The sequence below is a fragment of the Balaenoptera ricei genome, chromosome 15 (genome assembly GCF_028023285.1).
Source record: "Balaenoptera ricei isolate mBalRic1 chromosome 15, mBalRic1.hap2, whole genome shotgun sequence".
Taxonomy (NCBI): domain Eukaryota; kingdom Metazoa; phylum Chordata; class Mammalia; order Artiodactyla; family Balaenopteridae; genus Balaenoptera; species Balaenoptera ricei.
This window is the reverse complement of record NC_082653.1, coordinates 54,698,728-54,722,109: the sequence shown is the minus strand read 5'-3', so window position 1 is coordinate 54,722,109 and position 23,382 is coordinate 54,698,728. Positions and strand designations below refer to the sequence as shown.

Below are 23,382 nucleotides of genomic sequence, written 5' to 3'. Positions count from 1 at the left end.
GGTCTTGTTCCTCAGCCTTTCAGACAACTTCACTTGGGATAATTATAGCACCCATCCCAATATTACCTCCACAGCTGTGACAGTTATGTCTGTAGAGTACTGAGAACGGTACCTGTGATGTAGTAGGTGCCAGGTAAATGTTACCTGCTCCTGCAGTGATGATGTCGCATTCCGTGGGAGCTTGTCCCAAGGCAGTGGCCGGGGGTTGGGGGGGAGCTGGCTCATCAACGTTTCTCTCATTCCAGCTTGCTTCTCTTCCCTCCTGTTCTGCTTCAGTGTGAGTATATCTAAATGTGTCAGGTGGAGCCCTGACACTAATCTCATCTGGGAAAAGACCTGGAAACTAATTATAGGTCCAGGTGTGTCTATGGTGCTGATTTCAGGCTACGTGCACATGGGCGTTAAAAAAAAAAAAAAGCTAAAAACCCAGTCTTCGGACTGGAAGGCTCTTAGTGGCTGATGGTCGTATTTATGTGACAATTTAAACATATTTGAGAATCTGAATTAAAATACCCTTTGCTCTTTCTTTGCCCAACTGAATAATCCAGTGGGAGGAATAGTTCTAAATCTGTCCTTTGGGAGTTGGTCTCCTCTATCTATTCCTCTTTGCTGCTGCTCCCGGATGCCTTCCCGAAAGTGCTCTTAAACTGTCAGGCCCACAGGAACATTCCTGGATTTTGTTGGCAAGTGTGACTTGCTTTTGAGATTGTAGTTTTCTTGGGAAACCAGGAGCCAGAATTTAATACCCACTTGGCACTTTGTATTCTTCGGGAATTTCTTCCACATTACCTCTCAAACAAAATTTACCAAGAGAGGCACAGAATCAGATTGGGTTGGGCCGGGTAGGCCGGGGCGGGGGGCGTTGGCGGGGGGTAATATAAGATTAATATGAATTTGTGATGGATTAGTTGATGGAGCCTGACACCGATTCACTTTTGGAAGGCTTGAGTTACCAAACCAGGATGGAATGATCTAGGAGAAACCTGAGTTTACAAGTCACTTTCAAGGAAAGGGAATCCTAATCCAAACGGGGAAGAAAAATTCACAAGGCGAACCCCACCTGAATCACTTCTTTGGATTTCTGTTGCTGCGGGCACTGAAGAGAGGTGAAAACAGTGGATGAGTCTTTTCACCTCAGCTTCTACTGAAGATGGATCCTGTGAGCATTTACCATGGTGTGGAGGGGGGGCTTCATTTCCCTTGTTCTGTCACTGCTCACGACCTCCCTAGAAGAGTTTCTCAACCTGTCACTGCTCACGACCTCCCTAGAAGAGTTTCTCAACCTGTGGCCTGTGGCTGCCTGCATCAGAACCACCTGAGGTCTCCTGTTAAACATGCAGGCTGGATTCTCATCCAGCCACCAGGAGGGAAAGGGATGTGACAGCGAGAGCTAGACCAGCTTGAAGTCACCATGTCCCATTCTCTGTCCCTGGGTTCTCTGTCCCTCAGCGACTGTGCCTCTGCTCTCCTCCCACACCAGTGGTCAGGGAGACTGGACCCGGCAACATTTCACCAAGACACTCTGTGTTTCCCAGGTCTTCACTGTTCCCTTTTTTCCATCTGGATTACCCATCCTGACCCCATCCCCCAGTTCAGTTAAGATTTTATTTGTCCTTTAAAATTCACCTAGAACGCCACTTGTCCCATGAAGTCTTCTCCCATTCTCCCACCTGCCTCCCTCTTTTTTACACGGCTCTTTGGGCACCTTATTCTGACACTTGTGTACTTGTGGATTCTATCATCAGATGCTAAACCACCTTAGGGCATGGGCGATATGGTGCTCTCTTTGTGTGCCCAGCTCCTACTGTACTGCCTGGAGCAGAGAAGTGTTTAATAGATGTTTGCAGAATTAAATAGGAAAAAAGAAAAGAAAAACCGGGCTCTTTAGGATGTGTGTCCAAGTCTTAGCTGGTGGAAGAGGGCTTGGGCTTTGAGCATTGTTGAGCCTGGTCTGGCAAGTCCACGCAGGATGAGGGCCCCTAAGGTCACCCCCACACATGGAGCATATGACAGAACCTCCTGCCTCTGGAAACCTCAAAGCCAGGTTCTAGCATATTGTAAATACCCTCATACCACTTTACATAAGAGATACAGAACACAGTGCAGACAGAAGAAATTGATCTTGGTTTATAATTCCTAAAAGGGTTTTATAAGAGCAAGTTTGGTTTCCCAGACTCCAAAATAAACATGCATCCCTGCCCCCCACCCCCCAGAAAGAAGTTCCTCCTGGGCAGGAGAGCAGAGGGGCTAAGGGCTCATGCTTCAGAGCCAGCTGCCTCCTCTGCTAACAGCTGTGTGACCTTGGGCCAGTAGCTTGCCCTCTCTGTGCCCCCATTTCCTTTTCTGTATAATGGATAGCATAATGATACCCACCTTCTAGGATTCATGAAGGGATTTGATAAAATGGTGCAGGTTAAGCCCCTTGCACACTGCCTGAGGCTTAGATGAGCTGGGGGACTCTTAGCTGTGAGTTTCCTTAGAAAACCCAACATCCACACCACCTCTGGGGTGTTATCAGTCGCCTATTATTTACGAGCAAACAATGTCATTCCCAGACAAATACTCCACCCATTCATTCAATAAATATTGATTAAGAATATACTGTGTGCCAAGCTGTGCTCTGGGCATGGAAAATACAGCTGAAAATACAAACAAGGACCCTGTTCCCATCCACTTATTCAAGAAATATCCGTGAAACACCTCCAGTGCACCAGGCACTGTGCAAAGTGCTGGGAAAAGCAGTGAAAAGCAGAGGTGGTCTCTGCCCTCATAGAGATGACAGTCAGGTGAGGAGACAAGCATAGGAAACAATCGTAATCAAGCAGATTGAGTTTATAGTAGGCAAAGACTGGGTACACTGCTTAAACTTTCTTCTTTCCCTCGATTGATTAACGTATACCAATGCATAAACGTTGTTCGTGTTCTTAGTGGGGGAAACTTATTTCCTATATTCCACGCCCTGCCGGGGCTCAGAGCTCCCAGCCAGAGAGCCTGCTAAAATGTATGAACAAGGTAACAGCAACAGAAGAGGCATCTTCAGGAGATGTATGACTCAGAGCTGAAGAGTACACGTAAACCACGTACACCATAAACCGTCACAGCCTGTGGACTGAGGGCTCCAAGGAGAGGCCACAACACCCAACCCCCATCCTGTCAGCTTTATCTTAAAACCCTCTGGGGGGGCTTCCCTGGTGGCGCAGTGGTTGAGAATCTGCCTGCCAATGCAGGGGACACGGGTTCAAGCCCTGGACCGGGAAGATCCCACATGCCGCGGAGCAACTGGGCCCGTGAGCCACACCTACTGAGCCTGTGCTCCGCAACGGGAGAGGCCACGACAGTGAGAGGCCAGTGCACGGCGATGAAGAGTGGCCCCCGCTCGCCGCAACTAGAGAAAGCCCTCACACAGAAACGAAAGACCCAACACAGCCAAAAATAAATAAATAAAATTAAAAAAAAAACAAAAACCCTCTGGGGTCCTTTGCAATCACTCCCTGTTTCCACCCCCGGCCCTCAGGCAACCACTAATCTCCTTGCTATCTCTCCAGATTGGATGTTCAATACAAATGGAGTCACATTCAGGACTTTCAGGGGTGACTAAATAGACATTTCACCAAGGAAGACATACAGATGGCCAAGAGGCACATGAAAAGATGCTCAACATCGCTAATTATTAGAGAAATGCAAATCAAAACTACAATGAGGTATCACCTCACGCTGGTCAGAATGGCCATTATCAAAAAATCTAGAAACAATAAATGCTGGAAAGGGTGTGGTGAAAAGGGAACCCTCCTGCACTGTTGGTGGGAATGTAAATTGATACATTCACTATGGAAAATGGTATGGAAGTCCTTTAAAAAACTAAAAATAGAACTACCATATGACCCAGCAATCCCACTATTGGGCATATACCCTGAGAAAACCATAATTCAAAAAGACACATGTACCACAATGTTCATTGCAGCACTATTTACGATAGCCAGGACATGGAACCAACCTAAATGTCCATTGACAGATGAATGGATAAAGAAGATGTGGCACATATATACAGTGGAATATTACTCAGCCATAAAAAGAAACGAAATTTAGTTATTTGTAGTGAGGTGGATGGACCTAGAGTCTGTCATACAGAGTGAAGTAAGTCAGAAAGAGAAAAACAAATACCATATGCTAACGCATATATATGGAACCAAAAAAAAAAGAAAAGAAAAATGGTACTGATGAACCTAGTTGCTGGGCAGGAATGAAGAGATAGACATAGAAAATGGACCTCAGGACATGGGGTTGGAGGGGGAAGCTGGGGTGAAGTGAGAGCAGCATCGACATATATCACTATCGAATATAAAATAGTTGGCTGGTGGGAAGCAGCAGCACAGCACAGGGAGATGGGCTCAGTGCTTTGTGATGACCTAGAGGGGTGGGATAGGGAGGAGGGGAGGGAGGCTCAAGAGGGAGGGGATATGGGGACATGTGTATGCATATGGCTGATGTGCTTTGTTGTGTAACAGAAACTAACACCATATTGTGAAGCAATTATACTCCAATAAAGATCTATTAAAAAAAAAAAAAAGTAGGTGTGAGCAAAGGAGGAAGTCCTGGGTTAGTTAGCTGGTTTGGCTAGAACTGTATTTTGGGGCTTGTTAAAAAACAAACTGAGGGACTTCCCCGGTGGCGCAGTGGTTGGCAGTCTGCCTGCCAACGCGGGGGACAAGGGTTCAATCCCTGGTCCTGGAGGATCCCACATGCTGCGGAGCCACTAAGCCCGTGCGCCACAACTACTGAGCCTGCTCTCTGGAGCCTGCGAGCCACAACTACTGAAGCCTGCTCACCTAGAGCCTGTGCTCTGCAACAAGAGAAGCCACCACAATGAGAAGCCCTCGCACTGCAACGAAGAGTAGCCCCCATTCGCCACAACTAGAGAAAGCCCATGTGCAGCAATGAAGACCCAACGCAGCCAAAATAAATAAATAAATAAACAAATCTATTTTAAAAAATAGAAAAAACACTAAAAGGGAGAGGGACTTCCCTGGTGGTCCAGTGGTTAAGACTCTGCACTCCCACTGCCGGGGGCCTGAGTTTGATCCCTGGTCAGGGAACTAGATCCCACATGCCTCAACAAAGATCCTGTGTGCCACTACTAAGAACTGGCACAGCCAAATAATTAATTAATTAATTAATTTTTAAAAAGAGGGAGCAAAGTCAAACACTTCCTGGCTTCCATCAGCCTCCAGAGGAGATGTGTTAATTTCTTCCTCCCTGCAGTCATTCACAGGTGGGCCTGATCAGGATGTTTCCTGTGAACTAAACAAAGGTATTTTAGCTTAATGCTCATTACCTGGGAGGCAGGGTTCCCAGAGATCGGCTATTATGTATAATTTAAGCTTATAGGCAACATGCCTTTAGTGGTTAACTTGTAATAGAATACAAAAGGTTCTTCCCTATTACTTAGTGTCCCGAAGACCCATCTTACCCAAATTAGAATTCAGGCTTCTTTTATACTAAAAAGGGAAAGGGGTGTTGTTGGTTGTTGCAGACTTCTTGGTGCCAGAATCCTTTGTTCTTGCAGCTGCCCACAAAGGTCAGGTTACAATGTTCATGTAAACCTCCAACAGGATAAATGTTATCCTCTGTTCTGCAACTTTTTATCTCTATATGAATGGAAAAGTGTTATACCTTTAAAGGTCAGAGGCTTGAGAATGGGCTATCCTGTATATTTCAGGCTATAGGCAACATTCTTAACTTGTAGCAAAAGCAATAGAATACAAAAGTTAAAGAAACAGATCTAATGTGGAGTCAGATTTGTTCTCCCTCTTACACTTAAAACAACTGGGCAAAGGAGTGAAAAACATCTAAGTAGGGAGAAGAATAAAGGTCAGAACTTGCCATAGACTGCCTGCCAACTGCAACTCCTAGTTGACTGAGAACAGAGGACTTCCAGGGGCAGGGAAGTTGGTGGCAGACTTTGGCTTGTTTGCTGATGATTTTTGGCACCTGGATATAAAGATCAGCAAGACATTCACTCCACATCAATACATTTGCATCAGGCCAGGTCATTTAACTCCCAGAGGATCAGTCACTTTGAATGTGATTCACTAAAGTGAACTAATTGTGGTTCCCCCAAGGCCCCAGAGCCAGTGGTGGGAGCCCATTTGAGGTCTCTGACAGTATTAGTTCCGAAATTAAGGTGTCAGCAGGGCTCTGCTCTGTCTCTGAAGCCTGGAGGGAAGAATATTTTCTGTGCCTCTCTTCTAGCTTCTGGTGGTTGCCAGCAATCTTGGGCATCGCTTGGTTTGTAGCTGCATCACTCCAGGCTCTGCCTCTGTCCTCAAGTGGTCTTCTTCCCTCTGTGTGTGTCTCTCTCTGTCTCTTCTCTTCTTCTAAGGACACCAGTCAGATTGAACTTATGGCCCACCCTACCCTAGTTTGACCTCATCTTAACTAATCACACCCGCAAAGATCCTATTTCCAAATAAGATCACATTCTAAGGCTCTGGGAAGGATGTAAATTTGGGGAGACACTATCCAACCCAGTATACTGACCCTGACTGGCTCTAAGGGGCACTGAAGCCGAATCCAGCCTCTGTACCCTGACACTGAATTAAATCTCGGAGACAGAGTTTTGAGTGAAGTAGGAAAGAATAGCCTTATTGCTTTACCAGGGAAAGGGAGCCCCAGCAGGCTAATGCCCTCAAAACTGTGTGTCCCAACCTGGATGGTGTAGTGAGGAGTTTTATAGTAATGGTTCAAAGACGGTGTGATCAGCTCGTGGACATTCTTCTGACTGGTTGGTGGTGAGGTAAGTGGGAGTCAGCAACATCAACCTTCTGGTTCTAACCGGTCTGGAGTCTACATGCTGGTGGGCAGCATACTGTTAACTTCTCCCACCTGGTGGGGGTTTCAGTATCTGCAAAACAGCTCAAAGATATTATGTGTGTCCCTTGAGGAGGAACCAGGACTCTGCCCCGAGGCTGCACTATTGTTTCTTGACTGCTCCTCCCTTATCTCCGCATCCCCTCCCTTCCATGATTAGCAAATGTTTGAACCTGCCCTTTGGAACTCAGGGAAGGTCAAGGAGGCTGAATGAAACCTATTTCCTGTAGTCAAGAAATAGGGGACACAGAAAGGTTGTCGTGCCCAGGAGCCCCACAGGGTCCTGCTTGTTATCAGCAGTGGCTCAAAGAAAGACCTGAGTTCAAGCACTAACGGTGCTCACTGTGGAAAGAAAGGGGCTGGCCTGGCTCTGAGTACTCTTGGCACTGAAGGACAACTAGACTTGTGCCGGCGCCTGGGTGACCCATGCATTACAGTGGCACCAAAAGGCCACCTAACCCTGGACACTGCCTTGGGCGAGCTACAAAGGACGCTATGTGGACAACTGTCAACATTTGAACGTGACCTGTGGATTAGTTAATAGAACTCTATCAATGTTAAATGTCCTAATTTTACTTGACCTGTGCTTATGTAAGAAAATATTCTGTAGAGGATACAAGAAGTGTTTAGGTGAAGGCTCACGATGTCCATAGCTTGGTTGCAAACGGTTCCAAAAAAAAAAAAAGTCTATGAATAAAGCGCAAACGTTAACAATTGGTAAAGATAAATAAAAAGTATACGAGAATTCTTTATACTACTTTTTTTAACTTTCCATAGACTTCAAATTACATCGACGTAAAAACTTCCCGCCACCCCAGCGCCCGCCCCTTCTAAAATAACATAGTAAATTACAGGAAGCGATCTCGGGATTTCCAAAAAAGTATAAGCAACTCAGAGCTAAAAGCTGCCACCAGAAGTCCTGAGTCACGTGGGGTGGGCCCACATGACCGGAGGCCCGAGTCCAATATGGCGGCCTCCATGGGTCGCTGCCTTCTCGTCTTCATTTCACTGCGCGGCTTCCTCGGTGAGGCGTCCGGCGACCTCGGCTCGGGGTGAGTACAGCTGCCGGGGGCAAGCCTCGTTGGGGGGGTTGCCCCAGACCCGGGCACAGCACTGCGAGCTCACGTCTGCCCCATCCCAGCAGGGCCTCCCGCGACGATGACTTGCTGCTGCCTTACTCCCGCCCGCGGGCGCGCTCTGCCCGGGACTGCACAAGGGTGCGCGCCGGCAGCCGCGAGCACGAGAGCTGGCCGCCGTCCCCCTTAAACCCCGGCGCCCGCGGTCCCGCCGTACGCATCTTCGTCTCGCACTTCGCAGACCGCGCGGTGGCCGGCCACCTGACGCGGGCCGCCGAGCCCCTGCGCACCTTCTCGGTGCTGGAGGCCGGCGAGCCCGGCGGCTGCGCTTCAAGGCGCCGCGCCACGGTGGAGGAGACGGCGCGGGCGGCCGGCTGCAGCGTCGCCCAGAATGGCGGCTTCTTCCGCATGGACACGGGCGAGTGCCTGGGGAACGTTGTGAGCGACGGGCGGCGGGTGAGCAGCGCCGGGGGGCTGCAGAACGCGCAGTTCGGGATCCGCCGCGACGGGACCCTGGTCACCGGGTGAGGAGGCAGGGAGTCCCGTGACTGTCTAGGCCCTAGATTCTAGAGCAGAGGGCCTGAGAGTTGAGGTGTAGCCGTGCCGCCGTGTTCAAGTCCCCTAACCAAACTGAGCCTCCGTTTTCTCATCTTCAGGATGGGGAAAGTAATGCCTTCCTTGTAGAGTTTATTCATTTTCCAGTATCGTGTAGCGCTTGCTTTGTGTCGGTCAATGTGCTGCGTACTGGGGATATAGCTGTGAAAAAGCACAGTCTTTGGCCTTCAAAAAAGGACATTTCCCCCCCCCCCATTACTAGGAAAAATAAACAAAACCCAGGAAGATAATTAAGTTAATTCAAATTATGTATGTGCAGTGAAGTAATGAACAGATTGAACAGATTGTAAATAGAGTGTTGAGTTTCGGGAAGGTGATCAGGAAAGACTTGTTTGAGGAGGTGACCTTTGAGTTGAGACATGAAAATTAATCACAAGTCAGCCAGAGTCAGAACTGGAGGAAGAGCATTGCAGTCAGAAGAAACAGCAAGCACTAAGGCTCAGAGGTGCAGAGGGGCTTGGTGTTTGTGAGGGACTGAAGGAAGGAGCAAAATGTCAGAGGAGGACAGGACCGACTTTGGTCATTTATTTATTTTGAATTTGGTCATTTAAAAGCTTGCTCTGACCCTGCTGGATACTAGGCTGGTTGGGCCGTAGTAGAAGCAAGGAGGCCAATTAAGAGGCTGTCGCAGGTATCAGATGGTAGTTTGGCTGGGGTGACGGCCTGAGAGATTGAGGGCCATAGGTGGACTTGTGATCTGTTGGGGATGGTTGTTTCTGTTAAATGAAGTGGAGATTGGGATGCGCGGACTGTTTGCAAAGATTGCTTCCAGGACCAGGCAGGTTCCTGGGCATGAGGAGGAATCAAGTAGCCAGGCGGTGGGGCGGGCGGGGGTAGTGGGGGGGGAGGGCACTACCTGCAGCTGCCACTGCTTTTGACTGAATCTCATGCCTTCCCTGTGTCCAGGTACCTGTCTGAAGAGGAGGTGCTGGACACTGAGAATCCATTTGTGCAGCTGCTGAGCGGGGTCGTGTGGCTGATTCGCAATGGAAGCATCTACATTAACGAGAGTCAGGCGGCTGAGTGCGATGAGACACAGGAGACAGGTGGGGGAGGGGCAGTGAGTATGATGAGATGTGGGTGATGAGTGGGGGTGTTGGCAACAAGCCTCTTGAAAACCAGGACCGGTGGGGTGGTGGGGGAAGTCTTTCAACAAGTACTATTCTAGGTATTGGGGATCAGTGGGGATTAAAGCAGATAAGATCCCTGCTTTGTGGAATATATAAGAAAGGAAATAGATATAAATATACTGAAAAGAAGTGGTAAGTACTAAGAAAAAAAAGTTGGAGGAAAGGAGCTATGGACAAGAGAATAGAGAAGTGTTCCTAAAATGTCTGTGGCCCAGCAGCATCAGCATCACCGAGGAGCCTGTTATAAATGCAAAACTTCAGCCCCTACCCCTGTGCCTCAACACTACAGAATCAGAATCCCTGGGGGTGAGGCCCAAGAGTGTGTGTTCTAAGGAGCCCCCTGTGTGATTCTGATTGACGTTCGATTTTGAGAACCACTGGGATATGGAATACTGGGACAGGGAAGGTTCCCCATGGCCCTGATGTGGAAATGGGCTGTTTTAGACTGTGCAGTCAGGGAAGGCCTCATGGAGGAGGTGACTTAGATCAGAAGGCACAAGCCATGGGAAGAGCTGGGGAGAAGTGCAGTCCAGCCAGAAGTAGAAAGTGGCTGCAGGGTGTTCAGAGGGGTGGGCCCCCAGGAGATGAGGTAGAAGAAGCAGGCTAAGGAGGTCATGCCAGGCCTTGGTAAGGCATTTGGATTTTGTTCTAAGGACAGTGGAGGCCGTTGGAGCGTTCTCGCCTGGAGTTTGATCTTGATTTACATTGAAGAACAGCCCTTTGGCTACTCTGTGGAGACTGACTGGGGCGGGGCACGGGAAGGGAGATGTTGCATGCATAGACCTGGAGGTGGAGAGTGGTGTCTCTGTGGAGAGGGACTGGCAGGAAGTGGCAGGCAGAGCTTAGTAGGCCTCCCGAAGGGCCAGGTGATCAGCCAGGCTGCCTCTCCTTCAGGTTCCTTCAGCAAATTTGTGAACGTGATGTCAGCCAGGACAGCCGTGGGCCACGACCGGGAGGGGCAGCTGGTGCTCTTCCACGTGGACGGGCAGACGGAGCAGCGGGGGTGAGTGCTGTGAGCCAGGGCCTCTAGGCCTGGGCTGAGTCCTGCTCTGAGGAACTTCTGCCCACCAGCAGCTGCCCTTCTGACCTCCAGCTGTTCCCTGGGGATGTTCGCACCCATCTGTTCCCTGTCTTCCCACAGGCAGAGGGTCCCTAGATCTGTCCCACTTCCAAGAACTCATCATCTTCCACACACTTGCTCTCGGTCTTGCCAACTTAGGGCCTCATCTCTCCTGAGCTCTGATTGGGTGAAAGGAAATTATCACAAAGTTAGCTGGGAGTAGACCTCGGTTCCAGTCCTAGCTTGGCCATCTGCTGGCTCTGTGGCCATAGACAAGTCATTTGACCTCTCTGAGCTGCTGTTTCCTCCTCTGTAAAGTGAGTGTGCTAGTCTGCTGTTGCTGTGTAACAAATTAGCACAGGCAGCACTGATTTGTTAGATCAAAGCTCTGTAGGTCAGGAGTCAGTGGGTGGGGGGGGGCCCAACTGAGTTCTCTGTTCAGGGTGCCCCATAGACAAAATCCAGCTGTTGGCCAGGCAGGGTGCTTATCTGGAGCTTCTGGGGAAGAATCCTCTTCCCAGCTCATTCAGGTTGTTGGCAGAATACAGTTCCTTGGAGTTGTAGGACTGAGGTCTTTGTGTCATTGCTGGCTGGGGGCCTCTCCACTCATGAGGCTGCCCACATTTCCCCTTATGTATATACTCTCCTCTTGTACATCTTCAAGCTGCAAAAGGTGTGTCAAATCCATCTAATCCCCTTGTATTTCCAACCTCTCTCACTTCCTTTTCTGCCTCAGCCATAGAAAGCTCTCTGCTTTTAAGGGCTCCTGTGATTCCATTGGGGCCACCCAGAGAATCCAGGACAGTGTGCCCATTTGCAGACAGCTGTGCCATGTATCATAACATGATCAGGAGAGTGATCTCTTGTTATAGTCATAGCTTCCCGGGATTGGGACAGGACACCTTTGGCGGGGCACTTAGAAATTTGCCTGCCATAGCGGGTGTGTGATACTGTTCACTGTGGAAAGTAAGATGCATTAACCCAGAATTGCCACATTAACGGCTGTGGCAAGGTCAGTAGCACTGGTCTTGTGCCGCAGCATTAACCTGTGGGAGATGGCGGAGTTCCTGCTGAAACAGAACGTGGTCAATGCCATCAACCTGGATGGAGGGGGCTCTGCCACCTTCGTGCTCAACGGGACCTTGGCCAGTTACCCGTCCGATCACTGGTAAGTATACGAGAGCCCCCTTGTTGAGGTCCAAGGCCAAACTTGTCCCCGACTGTCTCATTCAACAAATATCGAGTACCTACTCTGTGCCCAGCTCTGGGGATTCAGCAGAGAGCAGGAGGAGCCAAGACCCCTGCTTCTCGCTGCTTACAGGAAGTATATGTAACGTACCAACACTGCCCAGGCCGATGGAAGGGGGTGATTGGTCAGGAAAGACCTGAGGATAGTGAAGCATGAGCTGAGATCTGGAGGATGAGGGGCTAGATGGGTGTGGGAGAGCCTTCTGGGCATAGAAGAGCGTGTGCAAAGGCCCTGGGGTGGAAGGGATTGTTGGGGGCGGGAAGAACCTGTAAAAGGCTGGAGAAGGGATAATGAATGAGAGGCAGGGAAAGGCAGCCCTCAGGGGCTGCAGTGGGGGGGTTTGAGGGGTTGCTGGGGTGGCCAGCACTTCATTCTCTCTTCACACTCCTGTTTCCTCTGCAGCCAGGACAACATGTGGCGCTGTCCTCGCCGCGTGTCCACCGTGGTGTGTGTGCACGAGCCCCGCTGCCAGCCGTCTGACTGCAACGGCCACGGGACTTGCGTGGAGGGGCGCTGCCAGTGCACGGGGCGCTTCTGGCGGGGCGCTGCCTGCAGCGAGCTGGACTGTGGCCCCGCCAACTGCAGCCAGCATGGGCTCTGCACGGAGAGTGAGTGGGGCTCTTTGGGAGGCAGCTCCAGCCCGGGCTCCCCGCTCTCACTGCCCCAGCCCTGCCCGGGCCCTCACCTGACCTTCTCGGTCTTGTCTTGGCAGCCGGCTGCCGCTGCGAAGCTGGATGGACAGGGTCCAACTGCAGTGAAGGTAAAAGCCACCAGGCCAGCCTCCTCCCTGGCCCCCCGGGCACACGGGAGAGGGTGAGCCTGGCAGCTGCGAGCCTCAGCTGCCTTTATCCCTGCCCCCTGGTCTGCAAGTCGCCTCCCTCTTGTCTCATGCTTTTGCCTCACGTGTAAATCACTGTATTAGTGTCCTGGGGCCGCTGCGACAGATTCCGCCAACTCAGGCTTAAAACACTACTTTATTCTCTCACAGTTCTGGAGGCCGGAACTCCATAATCAAGGGGTCATTAGGGCTGCACTGGCACTGAAAGGTCTGGGGGAGGGTCCTTCCTGCCTCTTCCAGCTTCTGGGGGCCCCATGCATTCCTGGGCTGGTGGCTGCATCACCCCCATCTCTGCCTCTGACTTCACAGGCACAGCCTTCTCCCCTGTCTGTCTCCAGTCTCCCACTCTGTCCTCTTAAAAGGACCCCAGGCCACTGGACTTGGGTCCACCTTAAGTGCAGGATGTTCTCATTTCAAGATTCTTAACTTAATTGCATCTGCAAAGACGCTATTTTCAAATAAGCTCACATTCACAGGTTCTGGAGATTAGAACATATCTTTGGGAGGACACAGCTCAACGCAGTTTTAACCCTCCATAGCTTAAACCCTTAGTGGCTTTCTTTGGCTCTGAGTGAAAAATTTGAACTCCTCAGCATGACCTGCCAGGCCCTGGGGGCTCCAGCCACGCCCTGCTCTCCAAGCCTCAATGTCAGGTCCTCAGAGGCCTCCCCACCCCACCTCCTCAGTGCTTTGCTGCTGCCACACTCGGTCCCATCCCTCCAGCGTGTGTCCTCCCTTGTCCTTTGACACCTGTTTTCTGGCTTGCTGGCTGCCTGCCCTCCATGAGACCACAGCCTCGGGGCCTGCCACGTACCAACTTCTCCAGAACTATCTGTTGGAAGAACATGTGAACCTACAGGGCCACTTGGGGCAAGAGAGATGCGTTTGCAATCTCGTTGGCCTCAGCCTGGGGTGGGGTTGGGGGGCAGGACCAGATTTTGCAAAGGCCCTGCTTCCCCCATCCCAGCGTGCACCAACGGCTCCTTCGGGGAGGACTGTGCCAAGAAGTGTCAGTGTCATAATGGAGCCACCTGTGACCCAGTTCGGGGGACCTGCGCCTGTCCCCCTGGCTTCACTGGAGACATCTGTGTGCAGGGTAAGCTGGAAGGGGCCCCTGACTCAGCCAGGAGGGAGCCCTGCCCAGGGGATGCTTCTGCATCAGCTCAGCTCAGCACACCCCTGGGCCCATCCGGCAGTGCAGAGAGAGGCCCTGCCACCGAGGCCTCCACCTCTGTCCTCCTGGCTCCTCCCTGCAGAGTGTCCCCTTGGCTGGTACGGGCCAGGCTGCCAGAGCCCTTGCAAGTGTGAGCACCAGTGTCCCTGCGACCCCCAGACCGGCAACTGCAGCCTCGCCTGGTCACGCACCTTGAACAGCATCCTCTCCCGAGGTACGGCCCCTCCCAGGCTCCCTGGGGACAGTATGGGGCAGACCCCTCCTCTCCCAACCTTCAGCCTCTCCCTGGCATCTTGCAGTGAAACAGTGTCTCCCGCCACCCGAGGACACCCTGCGGGCAGGAGAACTCTCCCTTTTCACCAGGTAGGTGCTTTTCTGGGAGCTGCTGCAGGGGTGGGAGGAATCCCCCCTCCCTCTGCCTTCGAGGCGTGGCCTCCACTCAGGGCCTGGGCAGGGCTAGGAAGTGGCAACTGGGCACCAGATGACAATTCTCTGACATAAGCACAGGGAGAGTCCTAGGTGAGGCTCGCAGCCACCTGTGCTGTCCAGGGAGATGCCGAGAAGGACCCTGGCCACCACCCCAGTGGAATCTAGGGGGCAGGGTGTGGGCTTTTTTCTCAGCCTCCGGTGCAAGAAGCACGAGGCCCTGAGCAGTTCATGTCATTTCTCTGACACCTGGGGGTGTTCATCCCTCGTGTTGGGTCTTTATTTTCTAGTGCAGGGGGTCTTCAACTTGACCTCCAGGGGAGTGTATTAAAAGAGAGAGCTGGGTTCAAGAACCAATGCTGTTGGTCTGGGAGCCCCACTTGGAGAACCTCTCTTCTCATGGTTCTCACGTCCCATAGCCCCCTGGGTGCCCTGCCCAGCCCCATCCTCTCAAAGTGGGAAGCAGGTGTAGGTGTGAATGAAAAGCCCCTTGGCCTTGTCCTGGAGGCAGCACCTGGGAGCTCATCACAAATGCAGATCCCAGATCCCTCCTGGAGGTCCTGACCCTGTGAGTCGGGTGGGGCCTGGAGGAAAATCCTGGAAGTGTGCTGGGAAATGCAGTGGAGCAGGGACAGTGGTTCCCGGGAGCCCTGCACCCCAAGCTCAGGCTCCTCGGGTGTGAGACCACATGGTCCTGCAGTGAGGGAAGGGGAGCCATGGGGTACTGAGGGGCACGGCTGCAGGCCCTGCTGCCCGAGCAGTCTGCTTTTGCGTTGAGGGCTTCAGACAAAGACTCGCGTGAAGGAAAAAAGATCACTGAAGGACCCCACCCGTCCCCGCCAGCTCCCTGCCTTGGAGGAAGGGGTGCGGGTCCTCCCTGCTCTGTGTGCTTTGAGGACTCTGGAGAGAACCCAGCCTCTGTTGTCAACATCCCCGGAAGCACAGAATGCAAACTGCTGCCTCCTGGGGCAGATTAGGTCCCCAGCTGAATTATATGTGGCCTGTACCCATTGAGATGAACACTTAATTTAGCAACATCTGAAACTCAGTAACGTTCACGTAAAAGTCTTTTTTTTTCCACAGCTGCTCTTGAAATATCAGGAGATGTGGCCGCACCGGCCTTAGTCCCACATAACAGCTGTCCCCGCTGCTCCCGAACATGCGTGGAGTGTGCCCCCCACCCCACCGGGCCCGTTTGTTCCTCGACAGTTCCTGTGTGGTCCCTGGAGGCCCCTGACCCTGTGCCCCTGTTCTGGGAGGAGGAGCCAAGTGAGGGGAGGGAGGGAGCCCCTCCAGCACACCCCCAGCCCGAATCGCCCAACAGTGTCCCCATTCGGGGTTTCTCTCTTGCCCCCAGGACCACCTGGCTGGCCATCACCTTGGCCCTGGTTTTCCTTCTGCTGATCAGCACGGTGGCAAACGTGTGCTTATTCCTCGGCTCAAGGGCAGCGAGGAGCCGGCACCTGGATGGGGCCTATGTGTACCACCCACTGCAGGAGATGAACGGGGAGCTCCCGGCTGCTGAGAAGGAGCCAGCAGGTGACACCTGTAACCCCTTCAAGGACTGAAGCCTCCAGCTGCCCGTCACGACCTGTTCTGGAGGCTCGTTTCCATGAGCTCTGGCTTCTGCAGGGTAAGTTCCAAGGCCTCTGACCATCTGGGTGGTCTCGACCCACGTGCCAAGCCAGGCTTCTGACAGCACCTGTGCCTCAGCCCCTCACCTGGCCGCCTGCCGTGGCACATGCAGCCCTAGCAATACAGCGCGCCCTGGAGAGACTCTGCCTCCTTCCCCGCCTGCCTGTGCCTGCTGTTCACGAGGCCTGTCCCCCAAGGGCCTGCCCCGCTGCTGCCAGAGAGCCTCCGGGGGCAGGGGCCGCTGCCAGTGGAACTCATGATGACCGAACCGTGGCCAAGTGGCAGGGTCCAGCCAGCCCCCTCGGATGGGGTGAAGAGACTATGGCCACATCAGGGGACCCTTTTTCACAGACCTCATCACCGAACTTGCCAACTAGAATTCTATTTCCTGTCACGGGCAGCTCCTTAAAGGGAAGAGGGGTGAAATCATGTTTACAGGCTCTCTATTTTGTCCTGCCACCCAGAGGGTTTTTCTACCACTTGAATAAATTGATACAATAAAAGGACCCCTGGAGCGGCATCCGAATGCAGAATCGTGGAATTGAGGGACCCCCTAGATTTTGACAGGTGGGGCTGCTTAACCTGAGTCAGGGGCATGTCCAGCTCCCTTATCTATTTTGTTTAATCCAGGGGTTCTTACTTTAAAGTGTACTCGAATCACCTGGAAGAGCTCGCTAAAAATGCAGATTCTGGCCTGGGCTGGAGCCTGAGAGTCTGCAGGTCTCACTGAGCTCCCAGGTGATGGCTGCAGGTGTCTGGACCACACTTTGAAAGAGAAAAGTTTAGTCCGCACCATGTTTTAGTAGAATTTAAATTAGTTACCAACGCTTAAAAGTCAAGAGATTAACTCCAGTTCTCTGGTTTCTCTTTTTTTTAATAAATATATTCATTTATTTATTTTTGGCAGCGTTGGATCTTCGTTGCTGCGCACGGGCTTTCTCTTGTTGCGGCAAGCGGGGGCTACGCTTTGTTGTGGTGCGCGGGCTTTTCACTGCAGTGGCTTCTCTTGTTGCGGAGCACGGGCTCTAGGCACACGGGCTTCAGTAGTTGTGGCTCGCGGGCTCTAGAGCGCAGGCTCAGTAGTTGTGACGCACGGGCTTAGTTCCTCCGCGGCATGTGAGATCTTCCCAGACCAGGGCTTGAACCCATGTCCCCTGCATTGGCAGGCGGATTCTTAACCCCTGCATCACGAGGGAAGTCCTCTGGTTTCTCTTTAAAAGAAAGAGAGAGCTCGAAGCCCCAGCTGATGCCCTCCTGCCGCAGCAAGGAGGCAATGACTTGTCCGAGCTGAGAATGGCTGGTGCGGTCTGGATCTGTCCGCTCCAGCTCAGAACAGCCCCGGCAGCTGGCTTCCCTCGCCTGTGACCCGCATCCCTGCGAGTATTAGAGTTTGTAACTTGTGGCCTCGAAGGGTCTTTAGGAAGTGCCTGGAGACACCCTGCCCCATGAATATATATCACACTGTGTGCTTAGAAGATTTGGGGGAGGGCCTTCCCTGGTGGCGCAGTGGTTAAGAATCCGCCTGCCAATGCAGGGGACACGGGTTCAAGCCCTGGTCCAGGAAGATCCCACATGCCGTGGAGCAACTAAGCCTGTGCGCCACAACTACTGAGCCTGCGCTCTAGAGCTCACGAGCCACAACTACTGAGCCCAAGTGCCACAACTACTGCAGCCCGCACGCCTAGAGCCCATGCTCTGCAACAAGAGAAGCCACCACAGTGAGAAACCCGTGCACTGCAATGAAGAGTAGACCTCACTCGCCGCAACTAAAGAAAGCCCGCGTGCAGCAACAAAGACCAAACACAGCCTAAATAAATAAATAAATAAATAAAATTAAAAAAAAAAAAAAAAAGATTTGGGGGGAGGGGAGGTGGGGGAGGTGCTGCTGTTTCCAGCAGGTCCTCAAATAGATCCAGGCATGTGATGGACTGAATGTTTGCGTCCCCCCAAGGTTTGTATGTTGAAGCCCTAACTCCCAATGTGATGGTATTTGGAGGTGGGGCCTTTGGTTTAATTAAATTAGGCTTAGATGAGGTCATGAGGGTGGTGCCCTTAGAAGAAGAGGAGGAGGGCTTCCCTGGTGGCGCAGTGGTTGAGAATCTGCCTGCCAATGCAGGGCACACGGGTTCGAGCCCTGGTCTGGGAAGATCCCACATGCCGCGGAGCAACTAGGCCTGAGAGCCACAGCTACTGAGCCTGCGCATCTGGAGCTTGGTGCTCCACAACAAGAGAGGCCGCGACAGTGAGAGGCCCGTGCACCGCGATGAAGAGTGGCCCCCGCTTGCCACAACTAGAGAAAGCCCTCGCACAGAAACAAAGACCCAACACAGCCAAAAATAAATAAATAAATAAATATTTAAAAAAAAAAGGAGGAGACAGGAGAGCACCATCTCTGCGTGCACACAAAAGGACAACGCTGTGAGAACACACGGTGAGAGGATGGCCGTCTACAAGCCAGGAAGCGGGCCCTCACCAAGAGTGGAATCTGCCAGCACCTTGATCTTGGACTGTAACTTAGCGGTTACCTAGTGCTGTGCAGAAAACGAGCCCAGAACTGGTGGCTTTAAACAACCAGTCATTGCTTCTCATGAAAAATAATTGTTTCTTGTGCTTCTAAGGTCAGCTGGCTGATTCTGTTGATCTGGGCTAGGATCAGTGAGTCCAGCTGGGCTCACTTATGTGCCTGCCATCAGCTAATGGGCCAGCTGGGGCCTGGTCTGGGGTGGCCACAGCTGAGGACATAGCTCTGGTTCGCGTGGTGTCATCCTTCAGGAGGCTGGCTCAGGCTTGGGATGAACGTGGAGATGGGGATCCAGCGAGAGATGTGAAGCCTCTTGAAGCTTCACCCCTTGATGAAAAGCTGCAAAGGAACATGAATGCAGGAGGCTGACTGAACCCATCACTGCAGGTGAGCTACTGTAACATGGGTCTAGTTTCACTTTAGACAGGAAGTATTCGGTTCAGAGAAGTGAAATGTCACAGGCCAGCTCCCAGCCTCCAGGTTCCTGCAGGGATGCATCTGTGGGTCTGTATGTCTTTGTCTCCCCTGGAGACAGGGTGTGGAGAGCTGCCGTGCCAGCCTGCGACATTCCCTACAGGGAACAGGACGTTTGGGTCCTACAGTAGGTGCCACAGGCCAGGATCTGTCGGTGTCCTGGGGCACATCTCATCAAGCACCTAGTGGACCCATCAGCCCACAGCCCACAATACCCACCACCAAGCCACCAAAAGTTCTCCCTTCTCACTCAGCCCCTGTCCTGAGTTTGTGACCAGGTTGGAGGAAGGAGGGGAGTGGCTTTCACAGCATGTCCAGGAACTTGACCGCCACTTGTCCAAAGATCCAGGAGAATGCTACAGGTTTTTACTCCTCCTTCCAGAAATATAAACAACCAAGTTCACGTGTTCCTCCAGGGACCTTGGGTTTCATCTCCACCTGGAAGTTTAGTTTTGTATTTTGCTTTTATTTACTTATTTTTTGGCCACGCTGTGTGGCATGCAGGATCTTAGTTCCCTGACCAGGGATTGAACTCATGCCCACTGCAGCGGCAGCGCAGAGTCCTAACCACTGGACTACCAGGGAAGTCCCATATTTTGCTTTCTTTTAATGAACCCCTGGGCTGCTTTGATGTTTTGCCGCCAGTGTTCAGGGGTAGGAAATAGTTTCAAGAGCTCAGACAAGTTCCCAGGCACCTTAGAATCGATTTGGCATATTCCTAAGACAGCTCCCAAGCCTGGCTGCGGGTCTGAATGTATTCCCCCAGAATGACCCACTGAATCAGAATCTCAGGGGCGGGAGTTAGAGGGTCAAGGAATTTACAGGGAGCACCCCCGGGGGTCCTGAGGCAGCAGGCTGTGGAAACCCTTGTCTTGAAGGGTCTGACGTCCACTGAGGGCATCTTTGTTCTCAGCTGTGCTGGCAGCTGGCTGGAGAGTTACAGTGCTGGGCACAGGCCTAGTGGACTCCAGGCCAGAGAGAGCACAGCAGTAGCCGGGGAGGGTCCATTGTGGCGTGCCTGAGGGTCCCTAGGACACTCTGAGCCATGTGAGTCCTGCCCACATTCGCCCTCCCTGTGGCCTTTGGATTTTTAAAAAATTTGTCACAAGCAGGTATCTTTTTAAATTTTATTTATTTAAATTTTTTTTTTTTTGGCCAGGCTGTGCAGCTTGCAGGATCTTAGTTCCCCGACCAGGGATTGAACCCAGGCTACAGCAGTGAAAGTGCCGAGTCCTAACCACTGGGCCACCGGGGAAGACCCACTGGTATCTATCTTTGCCCAGCATCCAGTCTGTCTTCTTTCAGTAACTTCCCTTCTTAGGCTGGGTCCCCTGGGAGCAGAACCTGACACTAGGATGTGAGGGCAAGTAGTTTATTTGGGAGGCGACCCCAGGAAGCCCTGCTGTGGGACAGAAAAGTGAGTCTGGGAAGGGAAGGCAGCCCGTACATGGTGCCTGAGTGAGCAGCTCCCACTGTGGGCGGCCAGGCTCAACCCCTGGGACCTTTGGGGGGTGGAGAGAACACCTCGGAGTTGGCCACCTGCTCACGGGGAACCGGGGGTGTTTATCAGCCTACATTCATTCATCAGGTTGAGAACTGCTCTTGGGGGTTAACTCCCTGGCACTTCCAGTCTGCCCTTCTCAGGGACGGGGGGATGCTCTAGCCACGAGAGGTAGCCATCAGAGAGAGAGTTGCAGGTTCATAGATCCAAATGTCCTCTGCCCAGGGAAGGTGGGCAGGGCATCGAGAGCCACAGCCGAGAGCCTCCCTCATGTTGCCTTTTGGTAATACCTCTCCCCCAGTCTCCATCCTTGTGGTTTGGCTGGCACTGTCACCTCCCTCCAAGTCCCAGGTGGTCTCAGTGGATGATTCAGAGATAGGCATCTGTCCCAATCGGCCAGTCAGAGCCCACCCTGGAACTTCTGCTGGAAGTGGGGGTGAGAAACTCTGCCAGGATTGTCCAGCATCCAGGGTGTGGGCCACATGGAGGAGAGTGATGCCAATATGGAGAAGAACCCAACCAAGAAAGGGGGATGTTTGATCCCCTGGATCCAGCTATACCTGAAGCATTCTTGGACTTCCCAGTTACATGGACCAGTAAATCCCCATTTTGCTTGAGAGAGTTTGTGTTGGATTTTGGGGTCTCTGGCAACCCCAAGAATCTGAAATTCATGACATGCCACCCCAGCAGGGGCACATTTTGGACTCGGGAATTTGCAGAGCTTAGATGGGACATGGAGCAGGAGGCAAAATAGTGTCTGAGATTCCAGTACCTACCTGTGGTGTTCGGGGAACACCTGTGACACGAATATACAGGAGCCTAAGTCATCGGTACTGCTGGTCGGGGGTTAATATGGACTAGTTATGGCAGTGCAAGTGTCCTTTCCCCACCCCATGGGAGTGATGGAAGACTCCCGGGCACAGAATGTGTACTAGAAGTCCTGGTGGCCTGACTTGGAACCCCAAGAGTTCTGTGTGTTGGGCAGTTGCCATGGTGACGTGTCTCAGCTGCTGCGCTGCTCCTTATCTAATTTTAGTATCTGGAAAGACCCCAGAAAAAGCTTCCAATCCTGGGGTCAACGGGTGGGCTCAGGGGCACTGAAATGGAAACGGGATTCAAGTGTGATGCCACAGCTTTCATTGGATTCTCGAAGGGTCTGTGTCCTGGCTCCAGGACTCTTAGGTCAGGGGTTTCAAATTGTGCCTTTTGAGGACCCGCATTTCTCAGCAGTGCCTTGGTGGGCACTGAAGGGAGGGGAGGGGAAATGGGCTGGGGAGAAGTTTGAGAGCCACCCCATGCCTTTCCTTCCCGCTCTTTCCAGCTCCTTCCAGGCTCTGCCCAAACTCCCACAAGAGCTGCTTGCACCCTGAGACCCGCCTCCTTTGCAGAGGCCCCCTGGCCTCAGAGGGAGACTTGGTCCCAGAGGAAGCCTCTGGGCCACAGGGAGGCTGTGTGTGTTGTGTTCTGCCCTCTCTGGACCGAAACCCCAAGGGGCCTCCCAGATGTCAGCAGTGGGACCTGACCCCAGCTCGCCTGCCGCAGGGAGCTCTTCGCCACAGAACAGCCATGGCGGCTGGCTGTTCTGAGAGCCCCTGCCCAACAGCTCCTGGGCAACCAGTGGAAAAGCAGCAGCTGATTGCTTCCTCTCGGGTGTGGGGGGGAGGGGATGGGGGGCGCCTAACGCAGCCACAGGAACTGCACCTCCTCTGCTCCCCCGACAGCCCTTGGCCTCCTGCCCCAAAACAAGGGACCCTTCCAGTGGTTAGGACTCAACGCTTTCACTGCTGGGGCCCCGGGTTCAATCCCTGGTTGGGGAGCTAAGATCCTGCAAGCTACACGGCTGCGGCCAAAAAGGGAATCCCACGATGCCTGTGACACCTTACTCCGTGTCCCAGGGGAGCTCGCAGGAAGGACAGGGGCCACCCCAGACAGGCCCCCGCCCCCTCCTGATGTCAGGACTTGGCTGTCCTCTGATGCAACTCTGGGACTTGGGTAAAACCCAGGGGAGAGGGCAGAGCAGCCCAGGAAGATGCACAGCAGGGCCCTCACCTTCACTTGGATACCTGGCAAGTAGAATCCAGGAGCCCACTCCCAAGACTCGGTGTTGGCAGTGATGAGTGGGGCCTAGAGGCCCACATTTAATACACTGAAAACTGCACGTGTGTCTGTTCATGCACTGTATGCATATGTGGTGGGTTGAATAGTGTCGCCCCAGAATTCGTGTCCACCCAGGACCTCAGAATGTGACCTTACATGGAAGCAGCATTCTTGCCAGTGTAATTGGTTAAGGGTCTTGAGATGAAATCATCCTGGATTTAATGGGCCCTAAATCCAATGACTGGGTGTCCTTATATAACAGGAGACACAAAGAGGTGACGGCCAGGTAAAGACAGAGGCAGAGACTGGAGTGATGTGGCCACAAGCCAAGGAACACCAGGAGACTCCAGAGGCTGGAAGAGGCAGGAAGGATCCTCCCCTAAAGCCTTAGGAGGGAACACAACCCTACCAACACCTTCATCTCAGACTTCTGCCCTCCGGACTGTGAGGGAATCAATTTCTACTGTTTGAAGGTACAACTTTGTGGTAATTTGGTACGGCAACCCTAGGAAACTAATACGCTATATTTGTGCTTTATATGTTAAAAACGTGATTTTTTTGTGCTCCCCTCTTCCCCCCCAAGAACCAATCTGCAGCCCCTTGAGGGTGTTGTCACCCGTGTTGAACACGCTCTTCAGTCTTTTAAACAACAGCTGAGTAATTCTTGAACAAACCCAGGGAAACCTCCAGGGTTCTAGGAAGTGGACAACAGAGGTATA

The 23,382-nt window shown here is 52.4% G+C and overlaps 1 protein-coding gene across 2 annotated transcripts; it reads left to right on the top strand.

Annotated features, from left to right (window-relative positions):
- The first annotated feature begins 7,793 nt into the window (after nt 1-7,793).
- On the top strand, nt 7,794-16,590 carry NAGPA (N-acetylglucosamine-1-phosphodiester alpha-N-acetylglucosaminidase). 2 transcript variants are annotated; one of them, XM_059896207.1, is made up of 11 exons: nt 7,794-7,919; nt 8,012-8,467; nt 9,465-9,604; nt 10,583-10,691; nt 11,788-11,916; nt 12,400-12,605; nt 12,710-12,757; nt 13,803-13,931; nt 14,092-14,223; nt 14,309-14,372; nt 15,793-16,590. In XM_059896207.1, the coding sequence occupies exons 1-11, from the start codon at nt 7,834-7,836 to the stop codon at nt 16,001-16,003; spliced, it is 1,710 nt and encodes a 569-aa protein (XP_059752190.1). In that variant the 5' UTR covers nt 7,794-7,833; the 3' UTR covers nt 16,004-16,590. The 2 variants fall into 2 exon arrangements, with proteins under 2 accessions (XP_059752190.1, XP_059752189.1); XM_059896206.1 differs by having other exon boundaries at nt 8,009-8,467.
- Nucleotides 16,591-23,382: the final 6,792 nt, after the last annotated feature.

What these genes read in the sequence shown, in the direction of transcription:
- NAGPA (XM_059896206.1), top strand. Translation starts at nt 7,834, where the DNA reads ATGGCGGCCTCCATGGGTCGCTGCCTTCTCGTCTTCATTTCACTGCGC. An exon ending in GGGCAGACGGAGCAGCGGGG is followed by an intron (nt 10,692 to 11,787) that starts GTGAGTGCTGTG and finishes CTTGTGCCGCAG; the next exon opens with CATTAACCTGTGGGAGATGG. An exon ending in GAACAGCATCCTCTCCCGAG is followed by an intron (nt 14,224 to 14,308) that starts GTACGGCCCCTC and finishes GGCATCTTGCAG; the next exon opens with TGAAACAGTGTCTCCCGCCA.